We start from the raw sequence: 24,283 nt of genomic DNA on the forward strand, positions 1-24,283 counted from the left end.
ATTAATTCTTTGTGGGGGACTGTTCCGTACACTGCAGGATGTTTAACAGCATCCCAGGTCTCTACCCAGTAGATGCCAGTAGCAACCTCCAGTTGTGACAACCAAAAATGTGTCCAGGCATCACCAAATGTCCTCTAGAGAGCAAAATTGCCCCTGTTTAAGAACTACTGTACTAATGACCTTCAGCAAGAAGAAAACTAAATCCAAGGGGAAGATGTGAGAAGGAAAAATAATAATAAATTCATAAAATATGTTGGTATATTTAATTATTCACTATAAAAATAATGAAATTTTACTTATATTTGGCTTCCGAAGAAGGTGAAACAAGTTGTAGACAACAATAACATAGAAAGTGTGGGTATTAAGAAATGGGTAAAGTTATTGTCTCATTTGAAGAAGAGAGATAATAGATAGCTTTAGATTCTGTTAGAAAAAAAATTGTTAAAGAGAATCAAAGGGTAGAATAGATATAAACCAGCTAAGGGTGAAAAATAATGTCAAAATGGGTCTCAATATATCAAATAATATATCATTATATCGTAAATGTATCAGTAATTACAACATGTATATAAAGGATTAAACTCTCCTATTTAAAGGAGAAAGAAAATATGGAAAGAAAATAACAGATTGGGTTTAAAACAAAATCCAGCTATATTCTGTTTACAAGTAAATCTCCTTCCCAGCTCAGTACCCAGTCATCTAGTTAACCCTCCAAAGGCAATACTGTTGCCAGTTTCTCATATTCTTTTAGGGTTCTTATATCCTTGGGAATGTGTGTGCGTGCACACATGCGCCCCCTCATGCATATGCAAATGTATGTGTATGTACCTGGATATGTGTGTTTTAAAAAAGTTAAATAAACTTAAAATTTAAAAACAGTTTTTGCTTTACAGAAAAGTTGTGCAGATAATATTCCACGCCAGTTTTTTTGCCTGTATTTCTGGGAAGCTGCGAAGTAAATTTAATGTTCAACAACAAAATCCCTTTTACCATAGTTCCTGAAGAATTAGCCTCCTTTTCTCTCGAAGATTCCTAATTTCTATGACTTAAAAAAGTCATTCTGCTTTACGTGTGGCTTTATTGCAAGCTGCCTCAGTCCCTATTTGGAGGTAGTTTGTTTATAAATTATAAACATTAAAAATATTTTGAAATGCTATAATGCTGAACTCAAATGTATTTCATCTTAAAAAAAATACACAAACAATGCAGAATCACTAAATTAAATTAAAAAAAAGAACCTCTCTCCTTCCCCCAAAACAAGCAGTGATTTGAGAAGTATTTGCGCTGCAGCTACATATCATTCAATGACTAAGCGGAAGAGCAAAACTTTTCATTGGCTTGTGATTCCCAATCTTGATTTACAAGATAATAATTTTACACATTTACACTATATTATTTATATTATAGGATATTTTACATAATTATAGATTTTTTTAATTTATAGGTTTTTCATCCAAAAAATGATAGTGCTGAACTTCTTTGAAATAAAGCAAAAGTGGACGTTCAATTAAATGAAAATTGAAAAAATAATTACACCAATAAATCATTAGACTTACGTTTTTCCATTCCATTCCACAATCTTGGAAAAGTTAAGGTAATTGTCTTCTCCAGTTAGAAAAACATAGTCTCCATCATTAGTCCCATTTTTCTGAAAATAAGTGAATATGGTCATTTATAGTAACTGTGATGGTTCATTTCATGTGTTTACTTGGTTAGGCTACGGTGGCCAGTTGTTTGGTCAAACAATACTCTAGATGTTGCTGTGTTTTGTAGATGTGATCAGTTCGGTTTCAGTAAAGGAGATTACTGTTGATAATGTGGGTGGGCTCATTCAATCAGTTGAAGCGTTTAAAAGCAAAGTCTGAGGTTTCCTGGAGAAAAAGGAGTTCTCTTCTTAAGACTGAAACATAGAACTCCTGCCTGGGCTTCCAGCCTGCTGGCCTGTCCTATGGATTTCAGACTTGCCACTTGCCAGGACCCACAAGTGCATAAGACAATTCCTTAATATAAATTCCTGAACAGATATATAGATCTCCATTGATTGTGTCTTTCTAGACAACCCTAACTGATACAGTAACTAACACATTTAATCTGTATGAAACTGCCCTAGTTGGGCCTAACTGAAACTGCCCTAGTTGGGCCTAATTGAAACTGCCCTAGTTGGGCCTAATTGCCTCATGAGACTGAACCACAACTAGGGAATAGAGGAACTATTTTGCTAAATCCCAAATTAACCATATTATTACTTTATGGTTTTAAAAAGTATGAGCCCAATTAAATAATGGACAAAGGATTTGAAGAGACATTTCTCCAAAGAAAATATATAAATAGCCAATAAGTACATGAAAAGATGCTCAATATTGTCAGTTATTAGAAAAATGCAAATCAAAACCACAATGAGATACAACTTCATACCCATGAGGATGGCAATTAAAAAAAAAAGGAAAAGAACAATTGTTAGTGAAGATGTGGAGAAACTAGAGCCTTCCTGCATTGCTGGTAGGAATGTAAAATGTTGCAGTTGCTGTGGAATACAATTTGGCTGTTCCTCAAAAAGTTAAACATAATGTTGCCAGATGACTCCAAAATTCTACTCCTATGGATATACTCAAGAGAATTCCGCTCCAAGGTTTATATCCAATGGTCATACAAAAACTTGTACACAAATGTCCATTTGCAGCATTATTCATAGTAGCCAGAAAGCAGAAATAAACCAAATATTCATCAACTGAAGAATGGATAAACAAAGTGTGGTATATCCATACAATGGAATATTACTCAGCCGTAAAAAAGGAATGAAGTGCTGATACCTGCTACAACATGGATGAATCTTCTAAACATTATATTAAATAAAAGAAGCCAGACACAAAAGATCATATATTATATGATTTCAGATGAATTTCATTCCATTTATAGGGATGTCCAGAATAGGCAAATCCATAGAGATAGAAAGTAGATTCGTGGCTACCAGGAGCTGGTGGGAGGGGGAATGGAAATGACTGCTAACAAGTTGTGTTTTTGGGGGGGGGGGCGGGGAGGGGCTGATTAAAATGCTCTGGAATTGTAAAGTGCTGGTGGTTGCACACCCTTGTGAATATACTAAAAAACACTGAAGTGTACACTTTTAAATGGTGAATTTTATGTTAAGAGAATTATATCTCAATTAAAAAATAAAAAAGCATAAATCTAGGGCCAGGACCCAATTACACTTGAATAGAAAAAAAGTGGTATTAATATAATTCCATTTTTCAATTAAAGTTTTCTTGAGCTGTATATTCTTTCCAAGTTACACTTCTTAATGGCACAGACAGACACACGGTACATTCTTACAAGTTCTTCATCTGGGATGGAGCTTTGATTTCTGGGAAATAGCATGGGTTACTCTGAAACATTTAAATGCTTAACCACTTAGTTTAGACCACATCTGAGTTAAATGGAGGACTTCAAGAAACAACATACATGTATTTATTTTTTAGTATTTTGGTCTGCTTCTTTTCAGTCTTTTTTCTACACAAAATTTGTTTATAGAACTAAGATATATTATATATAACATACACATATAGTATCTGCTATACACAATTTTTATACATATATACAATTGTGTATACATATATACAATTTCTTTACTTATGTGTATAATATATTTCCTGTATTATCGAAAGTTCTTCCTAGGTACAACTTAATGACCCCATAATATTATGTGGAAATAATTTAAACATTTTCTTATTATGAATATTTAGTTTTGAATTGTTTTGCTACTATAAATAATGTATGAATATCTTTATGGCTAAAAACTTTTTCCGTGCTTTTATTTTCTAAATAGACCACTAAAAGTGAAATTGCCAGATAAAAAAACATGAACTTTTTTTTTTTTTTTTTTTTTTTTGCGGTACGCGGGCCTCTCACTGCTGCGGCCTCTCCCGCTGCGGAGCACAGGCTCCGGACGCGCAGGCCCAGCGGCCATGGCTCACTGACCCAGCTGCTCCGCGGCATGTGGGATCCTCCCGGACCGGGGCACGAACCCGCGTCCGCCGCATCGGCAGGCGGACTCTCAACCACTGCGCCACCAGGGAAGCCCAACATGAACGTTTTTTAAACTTTTGAAACATAGTATCAAGTTGCTCAAGGTCACCCAGTGGAAACAGCAAGATAAATCAGTTTACATTCCCCAAACGCCTTTTGTTAAACTTTGCTTATTGGGTCAACAAAAAAGGGGTTTCTTATCTCTTTTCGCATTTCTGTATTCACACTCTTTTTTTCATTCAGTCATTTTCCATAAAAAAAATTCATACTTTTTGTGAATTCTTTTTTCAATTTTTTTGCCTACTTGGGTTCTTCTTTTTGTCACTTAACACTACTTCACCAACTATGTCAATATATCAACATGGTCCACATACATAATAGTCATGTTGTGTTCCACATGTGAAATTTTACATGAGTTTAAGATATGAGAAAGGACTCCTCTTTAAGGGCAACAATATGAACATACAGTTTAGAAGCAAATTCACATAAAAAAATGCTGAACCACCAAATTTTAAAAATGCTTGTGTTACTTCTTGAAGTTCTCCAGTGAACTCAGATGTGGGTTAAGCTAAGTGGTTAAGCATTTAAATATTTCAGAGTATGTCCGAGAGTTCTCCCCAGCTGTTACTGGCCCAAGAGTCAGACACTGAATGTCAATGCTTCCCTGTTACTTGCTAGAACTTTTGTTATTTGAGAACAAGCAGGAATAAATAGGTTTTGTGTTATTGCAGTAGGGTTGTGGGTTGAATACAAGGAACATATCACTGCAGGAGGTTGAGAAATGTTCTGAGAATAAGACAACATTCATACCACCAGCGTAATACATGCATAATCTATCCTCCCAGTACAACTGGCTGGACTGGCTGACCTCTCAAGGATACTCCCCAGCCACCATCGCTTTAGACATCCAAGAACCCACACTCACTGGGAGGTGCTTGAACTCTCTTATGCCAAGGAAAACAGAGGTACCCTAAAATCAACGGGTAAAGATTTGCTGATTGGCTTTCCAGTACGCAAATAAGAGCACCTGATATCCAGCCAGGTCCCTTGTTCTCAGGAGCTCTGTGCCAACACTCTGTCTGTATTACCTCAACCTTCTCACTCACACACCCTGTCCCGCACCATTAATTGTTTGGCTGTTTCATCATTAAAGTCTTTGAAGGAAAAGTGTTCAACGGCCTTAACTAAGGTTTTCTTTTTTCATCAAAACGTGTATTGGAGCAGGTGGAACGGGCACACAGCCCTAGGGGATCAGAGGGGAATGTGGCAGACGCCACTGAGATTAAGGAAAGATTTGAGGCCGAGCTCAGATGGGTACAGAGCAGGAGGTGCCAGTGAGGTGCAGAAGCCCGTGGTCTGTCCCGGTCTTGAATGAATGACGGCCCAAGTAGGGACCTCTGTGCTGCTGGAGACAGAGTCAGGATTGGCCAGAGCAGATGAAAAACTGAACAAAAAACACCTTTGCCTTTTTACCAACAACACTAGAGACAGTTTATTTGGCTCCCAAATGGAAACATATAGCAGTCATTCATATTAATTCAGGGTCTTTATTTTGAGCCGGTCATGGAAGGGGAAAAAGAATAATGGTTCCTAAAATGTGTTGCAACTTATAGTTTGCAAAGCACTTTTGTGGCCTCTCATTTGGCCATTCTAAGCAGACTTTGAAGTGTAGATACCTTTAGCCTCAAGTTATAAATGATGAAGCTGAGGTTCAGGAAAGTCCCATAGCTATTAAGCGAGAAAGTCAGAATGCAAATCCAGGCCCCCTGAGTCTAAGTCTCACGCTCTTTTCCTGCATGTGGGAAATCTACACCAGGTACTAATCTAACTGAGCAATGCCAGGGCTTTTCACTAACAGGGCCTTGTAGAGCTACAGTGGTGCTTGCAAGGAGAGGCAGAGAGGGAAAAACTACAAAGTAAAACCACACATCCTTGCCACGGGAAAGCAAAAGGGCCAATTTTTAAATCTGTCTGTAAATGTGAGGTACATTTTTAACAGGTATTTAAGGATATTAGTTATGTAAGTTTGATGAGGTCAGTGTAAAAACAAAAAACAAGCTATACAATGAAAGTTATCAGAGAAATACTGAGATATTAGGAACAGGATCTACTTGGCAGATGGATGGTAGCCACTGGGACCAAAGGGTGCTTAAGGAAACCTTGGTATCTTTCTGCAGGAAGTTTCCTGGAAATTATTTCTAGGAGGGAGTCTAGTCACAGCTTAACAAGAAATCGGTGCTTCCTCTGGTCCTGTGGAAGCTGGCTCCTGTGAGACGGAAGCTTCTAGGGAACATCTGTTGGATCTGCTTGCCCAGAGTGAAGGATTTAGGGGTGGTGGGACCCTATTCCTAGGACCACCCTCCTCTTGCAAAGATAATATTTAAAAGTTGTTTACCATTTCGTTTGAACAGTTTTTAAGTTTTATATATCCCTGAAGGTAGAGGGGCAGTATTATTACCACTAAGCAACTGAAATGCTAAGAGATTACATGATGAGGGTGAGGTTCTCCAGTAGTTAGACCCAGAGAATAACCACAAATTTAAAGATGGGGAAATTCATCATAATTCCATATCCTGTCCTGAACCTACCTCTCTTCCTGAGTTTAAGTTTGTCATTTACCAACCTTCCAGCTATCCATTTTACTCAAGTTTTTTTTTTTGTTTTTTTTGGGGGGGGGATAGATTTTTAATTGCTTTTCATTTTAATTCATTGGAAGCTCAGGCAGCAATAACATACGCTTTGAATAATAATTACGTGAATACTGATATTTTGGGGTTCAAGCCAAAGTAAATAAAATCTGCCAAAAATGATACAAAATTCCACTTATAAACAAAAGAAATCATAGACGAGGGACACACAGAGTTTCAAATTATCCAGCCTCTTTCACAAATGTCTAAAAACCTAATAAGTAGCTCCCACTCTTAATGGACTATCACATCCCTATTTAGTTTCTTATTTGCCTCTGTCAGACTGATCCATGGGTTTAGTCTCCAAGTCATCAAAACAAGACTCGGCATTGGTCACTGAAATTTATGACACTTTGAAAGACTGCACCCGATTAATGGCACAGCACACTCTATATATTTTTCATAGTGACACTCATTCAAAGTCAGCACTGGTAGCATGTTAAAATTGTGGGATGGGCTTCCCTGGTGGCGCAGTGGTTGAGAGTCCACCTGCCAATGCAGGGGACACAAGTTTGTGCCCCGGTCTGGGAAGATCCCACATGCCGCGAAGCGGCTGGGCCCGTGAGCCATGGCCGCTGGGCCTGCGTGTCCGGAGCCTGTGCTCCGCAATGGGAGAGGCCACAGCAGTGAGAGAGAGGCCCGCGTACCACAAAAAAAAAAAAAAAAAAAAAATTTTTTTTCCCCCTACTAAAGCACTTTCTTATTTTTCCCATACTCTACAAGAGATCTAGAATTCCAAGCAACTTTGGTCTTCTCCTAGAAGAAACCCGAAGTGAAGATAAAATCTGTCTTGGAATGCCCTCCTCCTCAGCTGAACAAAGAATCTGTGAAAAGAAAAATGGACTTACCCCATAGAACAGGCCAAAATAGGGAGAGATGTCAGGTTTTAAAATGTTGATGAGGGATAAGATCTCATCTTTGTAGCCCCAGAGCAATTCATCCACCGTGTGGGTCACAAAGAGCTTCTGCTGATACGCCTTCAACAGGGCCTTGATGAGCTCGTGGAGAAAGGGTAGCTTGGCCCATTCCATGGCGGTCTGAGGAACACAGGCACATTCAGAGAGCAGTGTCCCCACCCCACTCTCCTACTGCCCCTTCAGCAAAAGGGGCTGCAAACGTAAACGTAAAACGTTGAGATCAAACAGCTGAGAGGTTAACCAAAGAGCTCCTCTCTGGCTGAGTGTGAAGAATAAGACTCTTCACTTATTGTCCTTTCTCAGTATTACATTTTGTAACTGTCATTTTAGCATCCTCACTCGCAACTCTCAGAGTTCTCCCAACACCACAGAAGGGGAAAAACTCTTGCAATATATTGGCATCTTTAGCCACAAGGTGGCACCATCTTCCTCCCGATCCGGGTTAGAGGCTGGGTCCCCATAAACTCTGCCCCACTAGCCAGCTGGGCAGGGCCAGACCTGGGATCTAATACTTTCCAGGTCCTGGGTCCACCATAAGTGTCCAGCTGCATATGTAGCGGTCACCCAGGAGTTGGAGTGGGAACCTCAGAGGGGATAGAAGAAGTCTCCTGGGCCTCATATGAACACACAGGAAGAAACTGTGAAAAAAATCCTAAAACTTACATTCTGTCACCATTTGAAAAGGCCACATTTGAAAAACCTCAAAAAAAGTCTGAAACGAACTTTAAAGAAGGGGGAAAATATAAATATATACATACACACACACACATATATATATATATTTTTAAATATATATGTATACACACACACACACACACACACACACATATAACTTAATAGCTCCTAAAGGTAAAACCATAATGGCCTTAACTTAGCTTTTTCCTTTCTTCTAAAATCCACAATAATGAGATTTAAAATGCCTACTTACCAGTGCAGGAATATTTAATGTTCTAAGTAAGTCAACTTTAGGGTCTCCAACAGATTTATCTCGTTCAAAAACATAGGCCTTGTTGCTCACGGCAGATATTGTTGTTCCGTTATCTCCAAATTGAATATCTTCTTTGTTTCTGAGTTCCCTAGAAGAAGAGGATTTCGTTTGAAAATAGGCAACACTTTACTAAGTAACACTTTTCCTTTCTTTCAGCATCAAAGTTATTTTCAATATAACATTCCCAGTACAACCCATATTGAGGGAGACTGCAGATACTGACCCCCTAAACCCTGGAGATTTAAGCTATAATGTGAAAAGGAAATGACGCCCCGGAGAGAGGAAAAAAGTGTTGTTTTGGGCTTCCCTGGTGGAGCAGTGGTTGAGAGTCCGCCTGCCATTGCAGGGGACACGGGTTCATGCCCCGGTCCAGGAAGATCCCACATGCCGCGGAGCGGCTGGGCCCGTGAGCCACGGCCGCTGAGCTTGCACGTCCGGAGCCTGTGCTCCGCAACGGGAGAGGCCACAACAGTGAGAGGCCCGCGTACGGCAAAAAAAAAAAAAAAAAAAAAAAAAGTGTTGTTTTCTTTCTTTCCCCTCATAATTTGGGAAATGCAATGGTCAAGGGTCACCTTAACTAGGGAATCAAAGCCAGTGAACTCTCTCCTGGGTTATAGTTTGGTCCCAAAATATTTTCAAATTTTTCAGTTCATAAATTCAATTTCAATGTGTTTACCAATGTCTTTTTATTTCTAAGTTGAATTCAATTAAAAATCCATTGAACAAAATGAGTGCCTAAGGTTTAGTAAATTAGAGGAGTTCACTCCTGGCTTTGATATCCATTTCAGCTTGGTGTCTGTGAGTGCCCCCAGATGAGGTATTAGCAAAGTTGGTAGGAGGTGTCTGGTGCCAGGCCTGAGACTAGGGTGAGGGAAGTGATGCACCTGCCTTGGGTACAAAATGTAAGAGGTGCCCAAACACTCAGTAGTCAAAACAAATAATACTTTAATGCAATTTTAAAAGATCAAAATTAATGCTAAAAATTCATGATGAACAAAATATCAAAATTTTATATAAAAACAGGACTGATGTTTTGACAATCAAATGCCTCACGCCAGTCCTGAGTCTGCCTGGTCCATAGTAGATGGTCACTAAATTGCCATGTCTATTCCTTCTCTGCCGCTTACCTGTTCTTCTTCCTGTCTCATCAAGGGCTGTGTTGTCTCACCTGGTAGCCCTGTGTCTCCTGAACCCTTGAACTGTAGCTAATTGGAACTGAGATGTGTTGTAAGGGTAAAATACATAGCAGATTTCAAAACCAGTACCAAAAAAAAAAAAAAAGAATGTAAAATATCTCAACTTTTTTATATTGATTACATGTTGAAATGATACTATTTATTTTTTAAATTGAAGCACAGTTGCTCTACAATATTATATAAGTTATAGGTGTACAGTACAATACAGTGATTCACAATTTTTAAAGGTTATACTCCACTTATAGTTATTATAAAATATTGGCTATATTCCCCGTGTTGTACAATACATCCCTATAGCTTATTTTATACCTAATAGTTTGTACCTCTTACTCTCCGACCCCTCCCCCCTTCCCTCTCCCTGCTGGTAACCACTAGTTTTTTCTCTATATCCGTGAATCTTTCTTGTTATATTCACTAGTTTGTTGTAGTTTTTAGATTCCACAGATGAGTGATACCATACAGTATTTGTCTTTCTCTGACTAATCTCACTTAGCATAATGCTCTCCAAGTCCATCCACACTGCTGTAAATGACAAAATGTTGTTCTTTTTTATGGCTGAGTAGTATTCCATTGTGTGTGTGTGTGTGTGTGTGTGTGTGTGTGTGTGTGTACCATATCTTCTTTATCCATTCAGAAATGATACTATTTTAGACGGAATGAGTAAACTAAAAATATATTATTAAAACTAATTACATCTGTTTCTTTTTATTTTTTTTTAATGTGGCTACTAGAAAAACCTGGAATGACATATGTGTTTCACATTATATTTCGATTGAACAGAGCTAATTTAGACAAAGGTACGAAGGCATTAGGCAGTGGGGCTACCACCTCCTCCGGAGGCCTTTCCCAACCACAGCCACACGTGGGGTTTCTCATCCCTTAACACCCATGGAGCCTGGCACTCAGTTATAAAATGCTTAGTGACGTCATTTAGATTGTGAAGAAATTAGCTTGAAGCCTCAGGTAGATTGCAAGTAAGCTTAAGAAACTTGTATGCCTCAAATCTTTTCTAGATTTTAAAATAAAAATAGACAAGCAAACAATAAACAAATGCATACCTATACGTAAAAGCAGATGAGTCTTCGTTCTTCTCTAGTACTTAGCACCAAGCTACACACAGTAATATAAATATCTGAGACTTGTACAGCTCTTCCAAGGGTTTGACCACACTACGCCATTTGATATCATTTAATCTTTCTAACAAGCCTGTGGCACACACGGAGCAAGTATTTTCGTCCAACTTTTACAGATGGGGACTCAGGGCAGTGGAAGAGTCAGAACCTAAGCTCAAGTCTTCTAATTCTTGCCTAGTACTCTCTCCTCTGAATCAGATGGTCTCTCCTAGTAGGTGCTTACTAACTGTCTGTAGGATGAAACCGATGAGTGCCTCTAGCAATTGCCAAATCTAAATAAGTATGAGAGAAGAAAAGTCCACGCTCTTCCAGTTTGCGAGGAATACGTACAAATACTTGTTAAAAGCCTTGTGCAGTTTGCAGTTCGGGGTGTTTGCACTGGACGTTTGGTTGTTAGATACTCACTCCCCTTTCTGCTGGTCAGAGCCCTCATTTTCTTTCCTCTCCTGCACTGGGCAGTGGTGTGGTACCCAATTCCTTCTCCTTGGCCCCGGAATCCTGAGCACAGAGCCTCAGGATGGAAAACACAGTAGACAGATGTTTTCTCCCAGGACGCACAGATGACCCATGGGCTCCTGGGACTTGGGTCTACAAAGCTTCCCCGGCCCCTGCCCCTTTCTTCTTTACACGTTTCCTTGGGAGCTGTAACCCACTTTATAGCCTTCCCATACACGCTCTTTTTACTTAAATTAGAGGTTTCTCTTGCTTGCAACCAAAAACCCTCTCATAGAGAAATCATAACCCATGAGGAAACAGAGATTCAGCTAACGTAACTTTCCCAGGACTAACCAAGAAGTGTCAGACCCGGGTTTAGACTCTTGGTAGCCTGACTTCATGTCCAAGGTCTTCCTTGAGTCTACACCTAAGTGAATGCAAAGGGATTTGTTAGAAGCTGGAGGAAAAGAAGAAATTTCAAAGGCAGATCCCGGTCTGAGCCAAGGCAGGTGCCTGCAGAGAGGGCCCCTCCCCCCCTCTGGTCCCAGAGCCGCCCTCCAGGGAAGGGGAAAGGACAGACTTCTCCAGGAGAAGCTGTGTATAATCGGGGCCCAGGATCCCAGCTTGGCCCTGCTGACCACCAGGGAACTAGAAGTAGAAAAAGCGACCCCAGGGTGAACGCCAGTTTCCTTGCACTCACAGAAAGCTGGGCCCGGCAGTCAAGAGCTGGGATTCAACACAGATTGAGAAGCCAGGGACCAACACTGCCAAGTTTTCTAACTGGTGACGAAAATCGATGACCTTCCCAAGACTTTTTGTTGTTTTCACTGAGCCTTAGGTCATACACCTAGAGGCCTGAGTAATTCCAAGTCTAGAGCCTGCTTCGTTTATGTCTGTGTATGTTTACTGACTTTGAAGATGACTTTTAAAATGTTTTCTTTACTGCTTACCCTGTAAGAACCTGATGTTTTAAAGGGAAATTGCACATGGATGTTCCAATCGCTTTCTGCCTCGTAACTTGACTTGGTTTCTCAATAAACTTCAAAAAGTCAAAGCCAAGGGTTCCCGAACCACAAAAACATTTCATTCCCTTGGCAGGCACAAAGGGTTCATGTCAGGTCACTCAGAGCTAACCAGGAGACTTCCCTCAGTCACCAGCCGTCCTCGGGCATGGCCGACACACAGCCTTTGCTGAGCCATCTAACTGAAGGGAGACAGTGTCACAGGGCTGTCAGGAGTGGCCTCCAGCTCTGCAGAGGCCATGAAAACCAAGGGGAGGGATGGCAAGGGACCTCCGTCTCAAAACAACATGTGACAGTCAGAGGAAACCCAAAAGGCTTCCCCTTCCAAGCACTCCTGTCACGCTGGTGACCCTAGGGAGGTCACAGCAAAAGGAGAGGGAGTTTAGTAACAAGAGCAACAAGTCTCGTTACCCAAATCTCCCGATAGCTGATCAACCATAGTCAGCTAGAGGCAGGGCGCTGTCCTGGTGAACAGCAGACTGAGAGCAAGAAGTGATGGATTAGTGCTTTACTGTATCGGAGAAGACCAAAGAAGTCTCCAGAAATAGAAACAAAATTAAAAAAACAAAAAGGCAAAGCAAAATCGCAGGCCTAGACAATTAATTAAGGAACCATACTTGAAAGTGCCTGGTATAGTCCCTGGTACTTAGTAGATACTAATTAATCCTACTGATTGATGTCAAACGCCCCAGGACATCACAGGCGCAGAATACAGTTTACTATTTGTTAATCACAATGATAGCCCTAGTCACTAAGAAAAGGTTGATTATGCCCCATGAACTGTTTAATCTAGCAGGAAAATACATAATTGATTTTACAGATATTTCATTTAAAACCTTTTTTTAAAAGAAGTTCTTACCTTTTAAAACAAAAAAGAATTTTTAACCTACTGAATGTTTAGGCAAAATCTCACCATCACAGAAGGCAAAAAATACGCCTGAGATGAGGAAACCAAAAGGAATAATTTTAATCAATTGGAAAACTAACATCTCTGCAATATCTAATTCCTCAGAGGTGTTGGATAAATTAGATACATTCAATACCACCATATAACCCAATGTCCCAAGTCATTTCTGTTCTCCATTCACCCAATGCTCCCTGTTGAGGATTCCTATAAGAAGTGACTGAACACACTGGGTAGAGTCTGGGTTGAGATCTCATTGTCAGGCTTGCATTCAATCCTGGCTTCATCCATTACTAACTTCTGTGCCTCAGTTTCCTCATCTGTAAAATGGAAATAACAGCATCCCTTCCTTGTAGGGTTGTTGTGAGAATTAAAGCCACATAAGCTTGTCATCCAGTTAGAACACTACCTGGCACATACTAAGTGCTTTAGGAAACATTAGCTACTAATATCATGTAGGAGGGGGCTTATGCTAAGTTCTTGAGATGGAGAGATGTTAAGACCTGGGTCCTGCCCTCAGCAGAGCAGAGCAGGCTGCCGTTTAAAGGGCTACCTCACATGTAGAAAGAGCTCTGAAGCTGACCCCAAGGTGCTAGGTCGGGGGCAGGGGGGGTGGGCAACTGGAATGGGTGTCCTGAGGGAACACTGGGCAGGAGCACACTTGGTTCCAGAAGGAGTAGGCTTCCCGGGAGTGGGAGGGTGGAGAGGCTCCCAGACAGAGGCAGAGGGAGAGCAAGGCAGGCAGCATCGCACGACAGCACAGGATGTGTTTCCTAAGTGGAGGGTGAGAAAACTGTGGTGGGGCAGAGGATGATGCACTGCAGAGGCGGTTTAGAAAAAGCAGCCAGGACTTCCCTGGTGGCGCAGCGGTTAGGAGTCTGCCTGCCAATGCAGGGGACACGGGTTCGAGCCCTGGTCTGGGACGATCCCACATGCCGCGGAGCAGGTAGGCCCGTGTGCCACAGCTCCTGGGCTTGCGCTCTGCAGCCCATGAGCCACAACTGCTGAGCCCATGCGCCACAACTACTGAGCCTGTGCTCTGCAGCAGGGGAGGCCGCCGCAGTGAGAGGCCCGCACACCACAGTGAAGAGTAGCCCCCGCTCCCCGCAGCTAGAGAGGGCCCGCGCGCAGCAATGAAGACCCAACACAGCCAAAAATAGATAAATAAAAAGCTTCTTCCAACTTTGTGTATGTTAAAAAAAAAAAAAAAACAGCAGCCTGCAGCTCGGGGCATGGCAGGGAAGTGAAGTGCAGTCAGAGTGGATGGGACGACCCAGAAGAGAGGGCAGAGCAGGAAAGCCGGCCAAAGGCGAAGTCTGAACAGCGGGCTGCTGAACTTTCTATCACCACTGCCTTGTCAACTAGGAGAAAGACTGAAAACCCAGAGTCCAGAACAGGACTCGGAGAAAAAGCACTGGGTAGGGGGTGGGCGGTGGCCCATGTTTGTTGGCCATGTATAAGAAACAGCTTCACTGCTGAAGATGGAAATGGTTCCCTGTCCTCCAAGTGTTACCCTGACCCTGCTGGCTCACCCAGGACTCCACATGCATTTAAAACCCACCTGGTCGCCACCTTTTTGTATAGGATAAGAAGCAGATCTTTTTCTATTTTTCTCACTTTTGATTTTTTAAAAAACTGATTTATCTAAAGCTATTTCTGTTTCTATTTTGAGAAAAACGGTCCTATCAGAGTAGAGTGAGTCAGGTTTAGAAAAAGAGATAAGCATCCTCTTACAATAATGGAAACAAAAACCATGGCATTTAAATTTTTTTTTACCATCTCTTTGGTATTTAATATATATATATATATATATATATATATATATATATATATATATATATATATATATATATATATATATATAGCTTGGCTCAGAGTTGAGTAAAGGACCAAAGGAATAAGAGTACAGCATTTGAAACTTTAAACTAAGTTCCTATCTTGGCTAAATTGTAAGGAGACAATTAGATCCATAAGAAATTAAATGTGAAAAAAAGAGAACTACAAGAAAATAGACTTGAATATCAAACCTTTGAAGGAAGTGGGACTTTTTAAACTCAGAAATGATAGAAAAGTTCATTACAGATTTGGTTACATATAAAGTTTAAAATTAAAAATGCAAACAAGGGCTTCCCTGGTGGCGCAGTGGTTGAGAGTCCGCCTGCCGTTGCAGGGGACACGGGTTCGTGCCCCGGTCTGGGAAGATACCACATGCCGCGGAGCAGCTAGGCCCGTGAGCCATGCCATCGAGCCTGTGCGTCCAGAGCCTGTGCTCCACAACGGGAGAGCCCACAACAGCGAGAGGCCTGAGTACGGCAAAAAAAAAAAAAAAAATGCAAACAATAGAGAAACAGTTGCCACAATTGTGACACAGGGTTAACATCGTTATTATATAAAAAGCTTATGGAGTGGCATGAACACACTGGAACCCAGACAGGCAAACTGGCAAAGGACAAGAACTAAGAATGTGGAAACACAATCGGTTGGCAAACATGAGGAGAACATTCAATCCATGTGGTAACCAAAGGATGGAACGAGAACTGATAGACATATCCAAGAAGAAGGGAGTGGTTAAGTATAGTAATATATTTCCTCTATCTCTTGAATATTATCATCACGAAAATATATTTGTATAATGACTAACACATACATGGGAAAATACCTCTGATGTAATATTAAGTGAGAATATACACGTATGTACATGAACATGCATAATTATAGACAGTATAACCATGTAAAAGTAAGACACAACCATGTGAAAATGACTGAGAATCTATCCATTAGCACTGGTTATCTTTGAGACAGTGAAACCATGGAGGGTAGCAGTAGTTTTTTTATTTTACTTTCCTGTACTTTCAACTTTATCTTTGCTGCTTATATATATTACTTTTATAATATAAAATATATTTTACTCTTTTAAAGGTAATGCTATATATGATATTGTACATGTTGATTACTTTGGAATCCAGTATTACTTAATGGTCAGTGAATAATAATTAAAAAACACTTAGGAAATATTTGTCCCTCACATCTTTTTTTTTTTTTTTAAACATCTTTATTGGAGCATAATTGCTTTACAATGGTATGTTAGTTTCAGCTTCACAACAAAATGAATCAGTTATATATATACATATGTTCCCATATCTCTTCCCGCTTGCGTCACCCTCCCTCCCACCCTCCCTATCCCACCCCTCCAGGCGGTCACACAGCATCGAGCTGATCTCCCTGTGCTATGCGGCTGCTTCCCACTAGCTATCTACCTTACGTTTGGTAGTGTATACATGTCCATGCCTCTTTATTGCTTTGTCACCGTTTACCCTTCCCCCTCCCCATAGCCTCAAGTCCATTCTCTAGTAAGTCTGTGTCTTTATTCCTGTTTCACCCCTAGGTTTTTCATGACATTTTTTTTTTCTTAAATTCCATATATATGTGTTAGCATACGGGTCTCTTGTAGACAGCAAATATATGGGTCTTGTTTTTGTATCCATTCAGCCAATCTGTGTCTTTTGGTGGGAGCATTTAGTCCATTTACATTTAAGGTAATTATCGATATGTGTGTTCCCATTCCCATTTTCTTAATTGTTTTGGGTTTGTTATTGTAGGTCTTTTCCTTCTTTTGTGTTTCTTGCCTAGAGAAGTTCCTTTAGCATTTGTTGTAAAGGTGGTTTGGTGGTGCTGAACTCTCTCAGCTTTTGCTTGTCTCTAAAGGTTTTAATTTCTCCATCAAATCTGAATGAGATCCTTGCTGGGTAGAGTAATCTTGGTTGCAGGTTTTTCTCCTTCAACACTTTCAATATGTCCTGCCACTCCCTTCTGGCTTGCAGAGTTTCTGCTGAAAGATCAGCTGTTAACCTTATGGGGATTCCCTTGTGTGTTATTTGTTGTTTTTCCCTTGCTGCTTTTAATATGTTTTCTTTGTATTTAATTTTTGACAGTTTGATTAATATGTGTCTTGGCGTATTTCTCCTTGGATTTATCCTGTATGGGACTCTCTGTGCTTCCTGGACTTGATTAACTATTTCCTTTCCCATATTAGGGAAGTTTTCAACTATAATCTCTTCAAATATTTTCTCAGTCCCTTTCTTTTTCTCTTCTTCTTCTGGAACCCCTATAATTCGAATGTTGGTACGTTTAATGTTGTCCCAGAGGTCTCTGAGACTGTCCTCAGTTCTTTTCATTCTTTTTTCTTTATTCTGCTCTGCAGTAGTTATTTCCACTATTTTATCTTCCAGGTCACTTATCCGTTCTTCTGCCTCAGTTATTCTGCTATTGATCCCATCTAGAGTACTTTTAATTTCATTTATTGTGTTGTTCATCGTTGCTTGTTTCATCTTTAGTTCTTCTAGGTCCTTGTTAACTGATTCTTGCATTTTGTCCATTCTACTGTCCATTCTAGCTCCAAGATTTCGGATCAACCTTACTATCATTATTTTGAATTCTTTTTCAGGTAGACTGCCTATTTCCTCTTCATTTGTTAGGTCTGATGGGTTTTTATCTTGCTCCTTCATCTGCGGTGTGTTTTTCTGTCTTCTCATTTTGCTTATCTTACTGTGTTTGGGGTCTCCTTTTTTGCAGGCTGAAGGTTCGTAGTTCCTGTTGTTTTTTGTGTCTGTCCCCAGTGGCTAAGGTTGGTTCAGTGGGTTGTGTAGGCTTCCTGGTGGAGGGTACTAGTGCCTGTGTTCTGGTGGATGAGGCTAGATCTTGTCTTTCTGGTGGGCAGGTCCACGTCTGGTGGTGTGTTTTGGGGTGTCTGTAGACTTATTATGATTTTGGGCCGCCTCTCTGCTAATGGGTGGGGTTGTGTTCCTGTCTTGCTAGTTGTTTGGCATAGGATGTCCAGCACTGTAGCTTGCTGGTCGTTGAGTGAAGCTGGGTGCTGGCGTTGAGATGGAGATCTCTCGGAAATTTTTGCTGTTTGATATTATGTGCAGCTGGGAGGTCTCTTGTGGATCAGTGTCCTGAAGTTGGCTCTCCCACCTCAGAGGCACAGCACTGACTCCTGGCTGCAGCACCAAGAGCCTTTCATCCACAGGGCTCCTTAATTTGGGATGATTCGTTGTCTATTCAGGTATTCCACAGATGCAGGGTATATCAAGTTGATTGTGGAGCTTTAATCCGCTGCTTCTGAGGCTGCTGGGAGAGATTTCCCTTTCTCTTCTTTGTTCTCACAGCTCCCAGGGGCTCAGCTTTGGATTTGGCCCCGCCTGTGCGTGTAGGTCGCCGGAGGGCGTCTGTTCTTTGCTCAGACAGGACGGGGTTAAAGGAGCCGCTGATTCGGAGGCTCTGGGTCACTCAGGCCCGGGGGTAGGGAGGGGCACGGAGTGTGGGGCGGGCCTGCGGCGGCAGAGGCCGGTGAGAAGTTGCAGCCTGAGGCGCGCCTGTGCGTTCTCCCGGGGGAGTTGTCCCTGGATCCCGGGACCCTGGCAGTGGCGGGCTGCACAGGCTCCCCGGAAGGGCGTGTGGCTAGTGACCTGTGTTCGCACACAGGCCTCCCGGTGGCGGCAGCAGCGGCCCTAGCGTCTCATGTCTGTCTCTGGGCTCCGCACTTTTAGCCGCGGCTCGCGCCCGTCCCTGGAGCTCTCTCAAGCAGCGTTCTTAATCCCCTCTCCTCGTGCACCAGGAAACAAAGAGGGACGTAAAAGTCTCTTGCCTCTTCGGCAGTTCCAGACTTCTCCCCGAACTCTCTCCCGGCCAGCCGCGGTGCACTAACGCCCTGCAGGCTGTGTTCACGCCGCCAACCTCAGTCCTCTCCCGGCGCTCCGACAAAAGCCGGAGCCTCAGCTCCCAGTCCCGCCCGCCCCGGCGGGCGAGCAGACAAGCCTCTCGGCTGGCGAGTTCCGGTCGGCCCGATCCTCTGCGCTGGAATCTATCCGCTTTGTCCTCCGCACCCCTGTTGCTGTGCTCTCCTCCGCGGCTCCCAAGCTCCCCCACTCCGCCTCCCGAAGCCTCCACCCGCGAAGGGGCTTCCTAGTGTGTGGACACTTTTCCTCCTTCACAGCTCTCTCCCGCTGGTGCAGGACCCGTCCCTATCCTTTTGTCTCTGTTTAGTTTTTTCTTTTGCCCTACCCAGGTACGTGGGGGGTTTCTTGCCTTTTGGGAGGTCTGAGGTCTTCTGCCAGCGTTCAGTAGATGCTCTGTAGGAGTTGTTCCATGCGTAGATGTATTTCTGGTGTATCTGTGGGGAGGAACGTGATCTCCGCGTCTTACTCTTCCGCCATCTTCCCCCCTCACATCTTTTTCCTTACTATCAAAGCAGTAATAAGACCTTATAAAAGAAATTAACAATCCAAACAGCAAAACTAAGAAAGTCAAGGAGAAGATGTTTAATGGGATATTGTAAATTCAGCAAATACAAGTTAGAAACATGAAAGTTAGTTGATAGAGCCCTTGGACACATTAATTTTTAAAAAAATTCTTGAAATGCTAAATAGTAGGCAAAATAGAAAAAGAAACCGGACAAAATGAAAAATCTCAAAAAGGTTGCAGAAGCCATTGGATACACAGTTTTAGGCAAGTAGGTCACTAAGCAACAGGATCGTGAGGCAAATTAGCTTTGTGTCAACAGACCTGTTCCAGGGCTGCTCCATCCACAGCTTAATAAAAATGTAAATAACACACTACATTCCTTAAACCAGACTGACTGGCTTTTTATCTATGTGTGGAACTTCCACCATCTTTTTCCAAAAACACTAATATTCTGAACTCATGAATACGTGAAAGTCATGGGGAATGTGCCACTGTAAATTGTGTGTCCAATCAATCAGGCCCTGCACTGCCCAGCGTGGCCTCCCCATCTCAGAGACTCCCACCCCAGGCCAGTCCACACTGACCAATGGGGGGCCGCATGCCCTCGCCTTCTTTGCACACACACAGCTGACTCAGTCTGGACGGAACCCGTGGGACTGTCAAATACTGGGGCAGAGCTACTGGAATGTTCTGTCTTTCCCATGTAGCTAAACAATAGCATAATTAAGTCATAAGTGACAGAGATCAGATCCACCAAATGATTACAGAAGACCCATTAGAGGGGCTGTAGGTCTCCCTAAAAAGCCAGGTTTTCCTACAAATCCCAGTTCACAGCCCACTCAACCCTATTAGGAACACTTAGCAGTTTGTAATGCACATGTGAGTGGCCGTTCCTAAACAAAGTCACTCATTTTCAGGACCCTATTCCCCTTTCCTGAACCTGTCCTTGGGTCCTGGGTTTCCCTGACTCAGTCCTGGGGTTCCAGCTGAGCCACTTGTGTCCTGTGGATTTAAACCACGGCTGAGGATGTTTCATTCACTTATTCTATAGATATTCACTGGACACTGGATATGCAGAGATGAAAGGATTTGGTTCTTTCCTTTCACTTTATCACATACCAGGCAGAGTGCATTCAAAGTCAGGGAAAATCTAGGGGAGAACAGAGAGAGGTGGTGGAGTTCCTTCTTGACTGAGGGAACGGCATGCTTACTGACAGGGTAGGGTGTCTAGGGCTGTAAAATTAATTGGAGTTTGGTTAGAACCGTGCTGTCCACTATGGTAGCCACTAGCCACACGAGGCTATTACACACTTGAACAGTGGTTAGTCCTAAATTCAATGTGCTATAATGTAAAATACACATGGATTTCAAAGACTTCCTATGAAAAAAAGAATGCAAAGTGCCTTGTTAATAATTCTGAATATTGATTACATGTTTAAATGATACTATTTTAAGTAGTTTGGAGGTAAATGAAATATTCAAATTAATTTCTCCTGTTTCTTTTTACTTTTTTTTTAATGTGACTCCTAGAAAATTTTAAATTACATATGTGGCTCATGTAAAGAAACAAAAATGTTGCCTGCAATTACAGTTCCACAAAGATCAAGCCATCAGCCACTGCAGTAGCCCACCGACAGTGAGCCTGAGGGGAATTCAGGATGGAGAAAAACAGGAAGCATTCTGTGCTTTGGATATCAGCCCCTAGATAGTCAAGGTTCATATCTAAGGAAATATTTCAATGACCCTAGATTCTTGCATCTTCCCATACATAGAAAACAACTTAAATCATTAACTTGAAATGTCTATTCTTTGTGATTAGCAGTAACTTTCTGATGTTCAACTATGTGTTTCTTTCCAGCAAAAGAGTTCACATATATCCTGGCCCCTCCCTTACCTCTTTGGGACAGTTTCTCAGAGCTATCTGAAAGGCTGTCTCCTGGGCTATAGGCCTCAGTAAGACTAAACTCAACTCACAGCTCTTATGTTGTGCCTTTTTTTTTGTCAGCAGTTTTGGCAGCCATGAAAACCCAGAGCAGACTTCTCTCCTTCGCCTGAATTCTACAAGGATCCAGAGCCTTGACACCAGCAGGGCCCCTTGTGCCAGTCTGCCTCCTCAACGAGTCCAGACAAATTTAAGTGAGTCTCTCTTGGTACCGGATCTCCCACTCTTAGCTGAAGATCCTGAGTTTATTCAGAGGTTGTTAAACTCCTCACTATGAGGGGTAGGTTATCCTTGAACTTAGGTTCCAGAAGAGGTGCCTATATTTGCTCAACTGAAAGACCCTGAGGTTACCCTCAGGTGATAAACACTGGGACGAGTTTGCTCAGCTGAAAGACCCTAAGGAGGCTTGGACTAGGTGATTAAGTAGGAAGCTGACCTGACATCCTTCCTCAATTTGGCTACCTTAACAGACTCTGTCGGGATAAAAGTGAAGATATCACATGAAAGCTTTGCTCAGAGGAAGAGGGACAAGGGTCCTCCCAGTCAGTTATGGCTTTCTCAGGCAACTAAGACATTTATGGGAGTGATCGAAGCAGAGTCCCATAAGGAAATCCACTCATTAGTTTAAAACGTGCTTGTCTGGGGACCATGTATGAGAGTTGGCCACTCACTGATCCCAGCACCAATGGTTGTTTTAGAAGAGACACGTAGAAGAGCAGAAGTGACTCTAGGGTAACACCTAGAGGGGTTAAGCTCACAAGCAGCACATTGCCCATCACACAATTTCATTAGTAAATTTTATTCCTGACAAATTCAACTTTAAAATAGGAAACAGTTTCTCAAACAGAGAAATGAGGGGTATCAGAAAGCCAACCTCCAACTAACAACTAAAACCCAGCCAGGTTTAGGGATGTACAGAATTTATACTCGCAAGTACTTAAGTGAGAACTAAGGAAATCTCACCCTAAAAATGGCTGAGAAGGGGCTCTTTTTGCCATTCTAAAACTGGTTTTTGCATACGCAGTTAAAGAAAGCCAGCTTGATAAAATATCTTTTCAGATTTCTGACCTTAAAGGAACAAAAGCCCTCTTAGGACTTAGGAGGAACTTGCATTTCTCTCCCTATGCCTTTGAGATGTAAATGTTCTACTTGATTGTCTTAGGCATTTTGTTCTGTGTTTTGAGAGCACAGTGTCCGCCATCAGGAAAGTACACATACGATGTACATTTGACAGCCCGTCAAATAGACTGGGATTCCAAACAGTCTTTTTGTCTGGCTGTGCCAGCTCTCAGGAAAATTTGTCATAAGGGGTCCCAGTTCATAAGGGACCTTTGTCTTCTCAACCTTCATTGCGTCCACCTGTACAACAAAGGCCTTTATTTTCTTAGACTATTTTTTTTTTGCAGTACACGGGCCTCTCACTGTTGTGGCCTCTCCCGTTGCGGAGCACAAGACGCGCAGGCTCAGTGGCCATGGCTCACGGGCCCAGCCGGTCCGCGGCATGTGGGATCTTCCCGGACCGGAGCACGAACTCGCATCCCCTGCATTGGCAGGCGGACTCTCAACCACTGCGCCACCAGGGAAGCCCTCTTAGACTATTTTTTTGGAGTAAATTTTCTGGATCTTCTGAAGGCTGCATCCTTTGCACTCCCTTGTTGCGGGTGCCTGTTGCATCTTACTGGTTATCATTATTAAGATACTACTCATCAGTGGCCAGACAATGGATCTTTTAAATTGAAGAAACTTCTAAATTGGTAAATTTTTAGAGAGCTCTCATTATAAATAGCTGTTTTATTGGTACCTATAAAAAGAGCAAATTAAAAGGTAGATACAGAGGTTTATTAACAACCTCTGAATAAACTATGGGAATTCTTAAGATTCTAACCTTAAGAATTCCCATAGTTTAAAATAAAATAAAACAAAACGATTTGGGAAGCCTTATTTGTAGTCTTGGCTTTCCCTTGATGGGTCTTAGGATACTAATAAAAACATTAGGTTAATTAACATTAATCCGGTTGATTAACAAGGGAATAGGAAATGTTGAGGGGGAAGTCAAGAGACTGCTTCCCAACAAGGTGGAAATTTTAAAGGGACTCGTCCCAGCAGGATAGAAATCTTTAGATAGTGATTTAAAAATGCGATAAATAAAATGGACATTGATGAGATTAAAACAAAGGCTTCAGGGAATTCCCTGGTGGTCCAGTGGTTGGGACTCTGTGGTTTCACTGCCGAGGGCCCAGGTTCAATGCCTGGTCAGGGAACTAAGATCCCGCAAGTCGCACAGCGCGGCCAAAAACCAAAATAAAACAAACAAAAAAAACAAAGACTTTGATACAACATTACCTAAAGTTGAATGGGCCAAAGAGACCCCCTATTGGTCCCCCCAACATTAAAGGGCCCCAAACAAGTCTGGTTTATTTAGCCCAGTAAAAAAAATTTTTTTTAAAGGCTGGAATAAAATTATACTAAGATACCTAACCAGCAATTGCTTGAGGCAACAGTTAGGCCAATTAATCAAGTTAAAGATTGACAAAAGGGCCTGGGTCACTTGGCTAAAGTTAAAGGTATAAGAGTTGATAGAATTGAGATAAAAATTTATTTTTAAAAAATTGGTGTATTTAGGGCTTTCCTGGTAGCGCAGCGGATAAGAATCTGCCTGTTAATGCAGGGGACACGCGTTCAATCCCTGGTCCGGGAAGATCCCACATGCTGCAGAGCAACTAAGCCTGTGCGCCACAACTGCTGAGCCTGTGCTCTAAAGCCCGCGAGCCACAACTACTGAGCCCGTGTGCC

The 24,283-nt window shown here is 41.9% G+C and overlaps 1 protein-coding gene across 2 annotated transcripts in view; it reads right to left on the reverse strand.

The window, feature by feature from the left end:
- Positions 1 to 24,283, reverse strand: part of SCARB2 (scavenger receptor class B member 2) — a 100,312-nt gene that overhangs the window by 20,438 nt on the left and 55,591 nt on the right. For both annotated transcript variants that reach the window (XM_067736310.1, XM_067736309.1), the window contains exons 3-5: positions 8,556 to 8,703; positions 7,559 to 7,747; positions 1,557 to 1,648 (exon numbers count right to left, since the gene is read on the reverse strand). In XM_067736310.1, coding sequence (XP_067592411.1) covers positions 1,557 to 1,648; positions 7,559 to 7,741 — 275 coding nt within the window. In that variant the 5' untranslated portion in view covers positions 7,742 to 7,747; positions 8,556 to 8,703. The remainder of the gene's footprint in view (positions 1 to 1,556; positions 1,649 to 7,558; positions 7,748 to 8,555; positions 8,704 to 24,283) is intronic.

The sequence above is a fragment of the Pseudorca crassidens genome, chromosome 4 (genome assembly GCF_039906515.1).
Source record: "Pseudorca crassidens isolate mPseCra1 chromosome 4, mPseCra1.hap1, whole genome shotgun sequence".
Lineage (NCBI taxonomy): Eukaryota > Metazoa > Chordata > Mammalia > Artiodactyla > Delphinidae > Pseudorca > Pseudorca crassidens.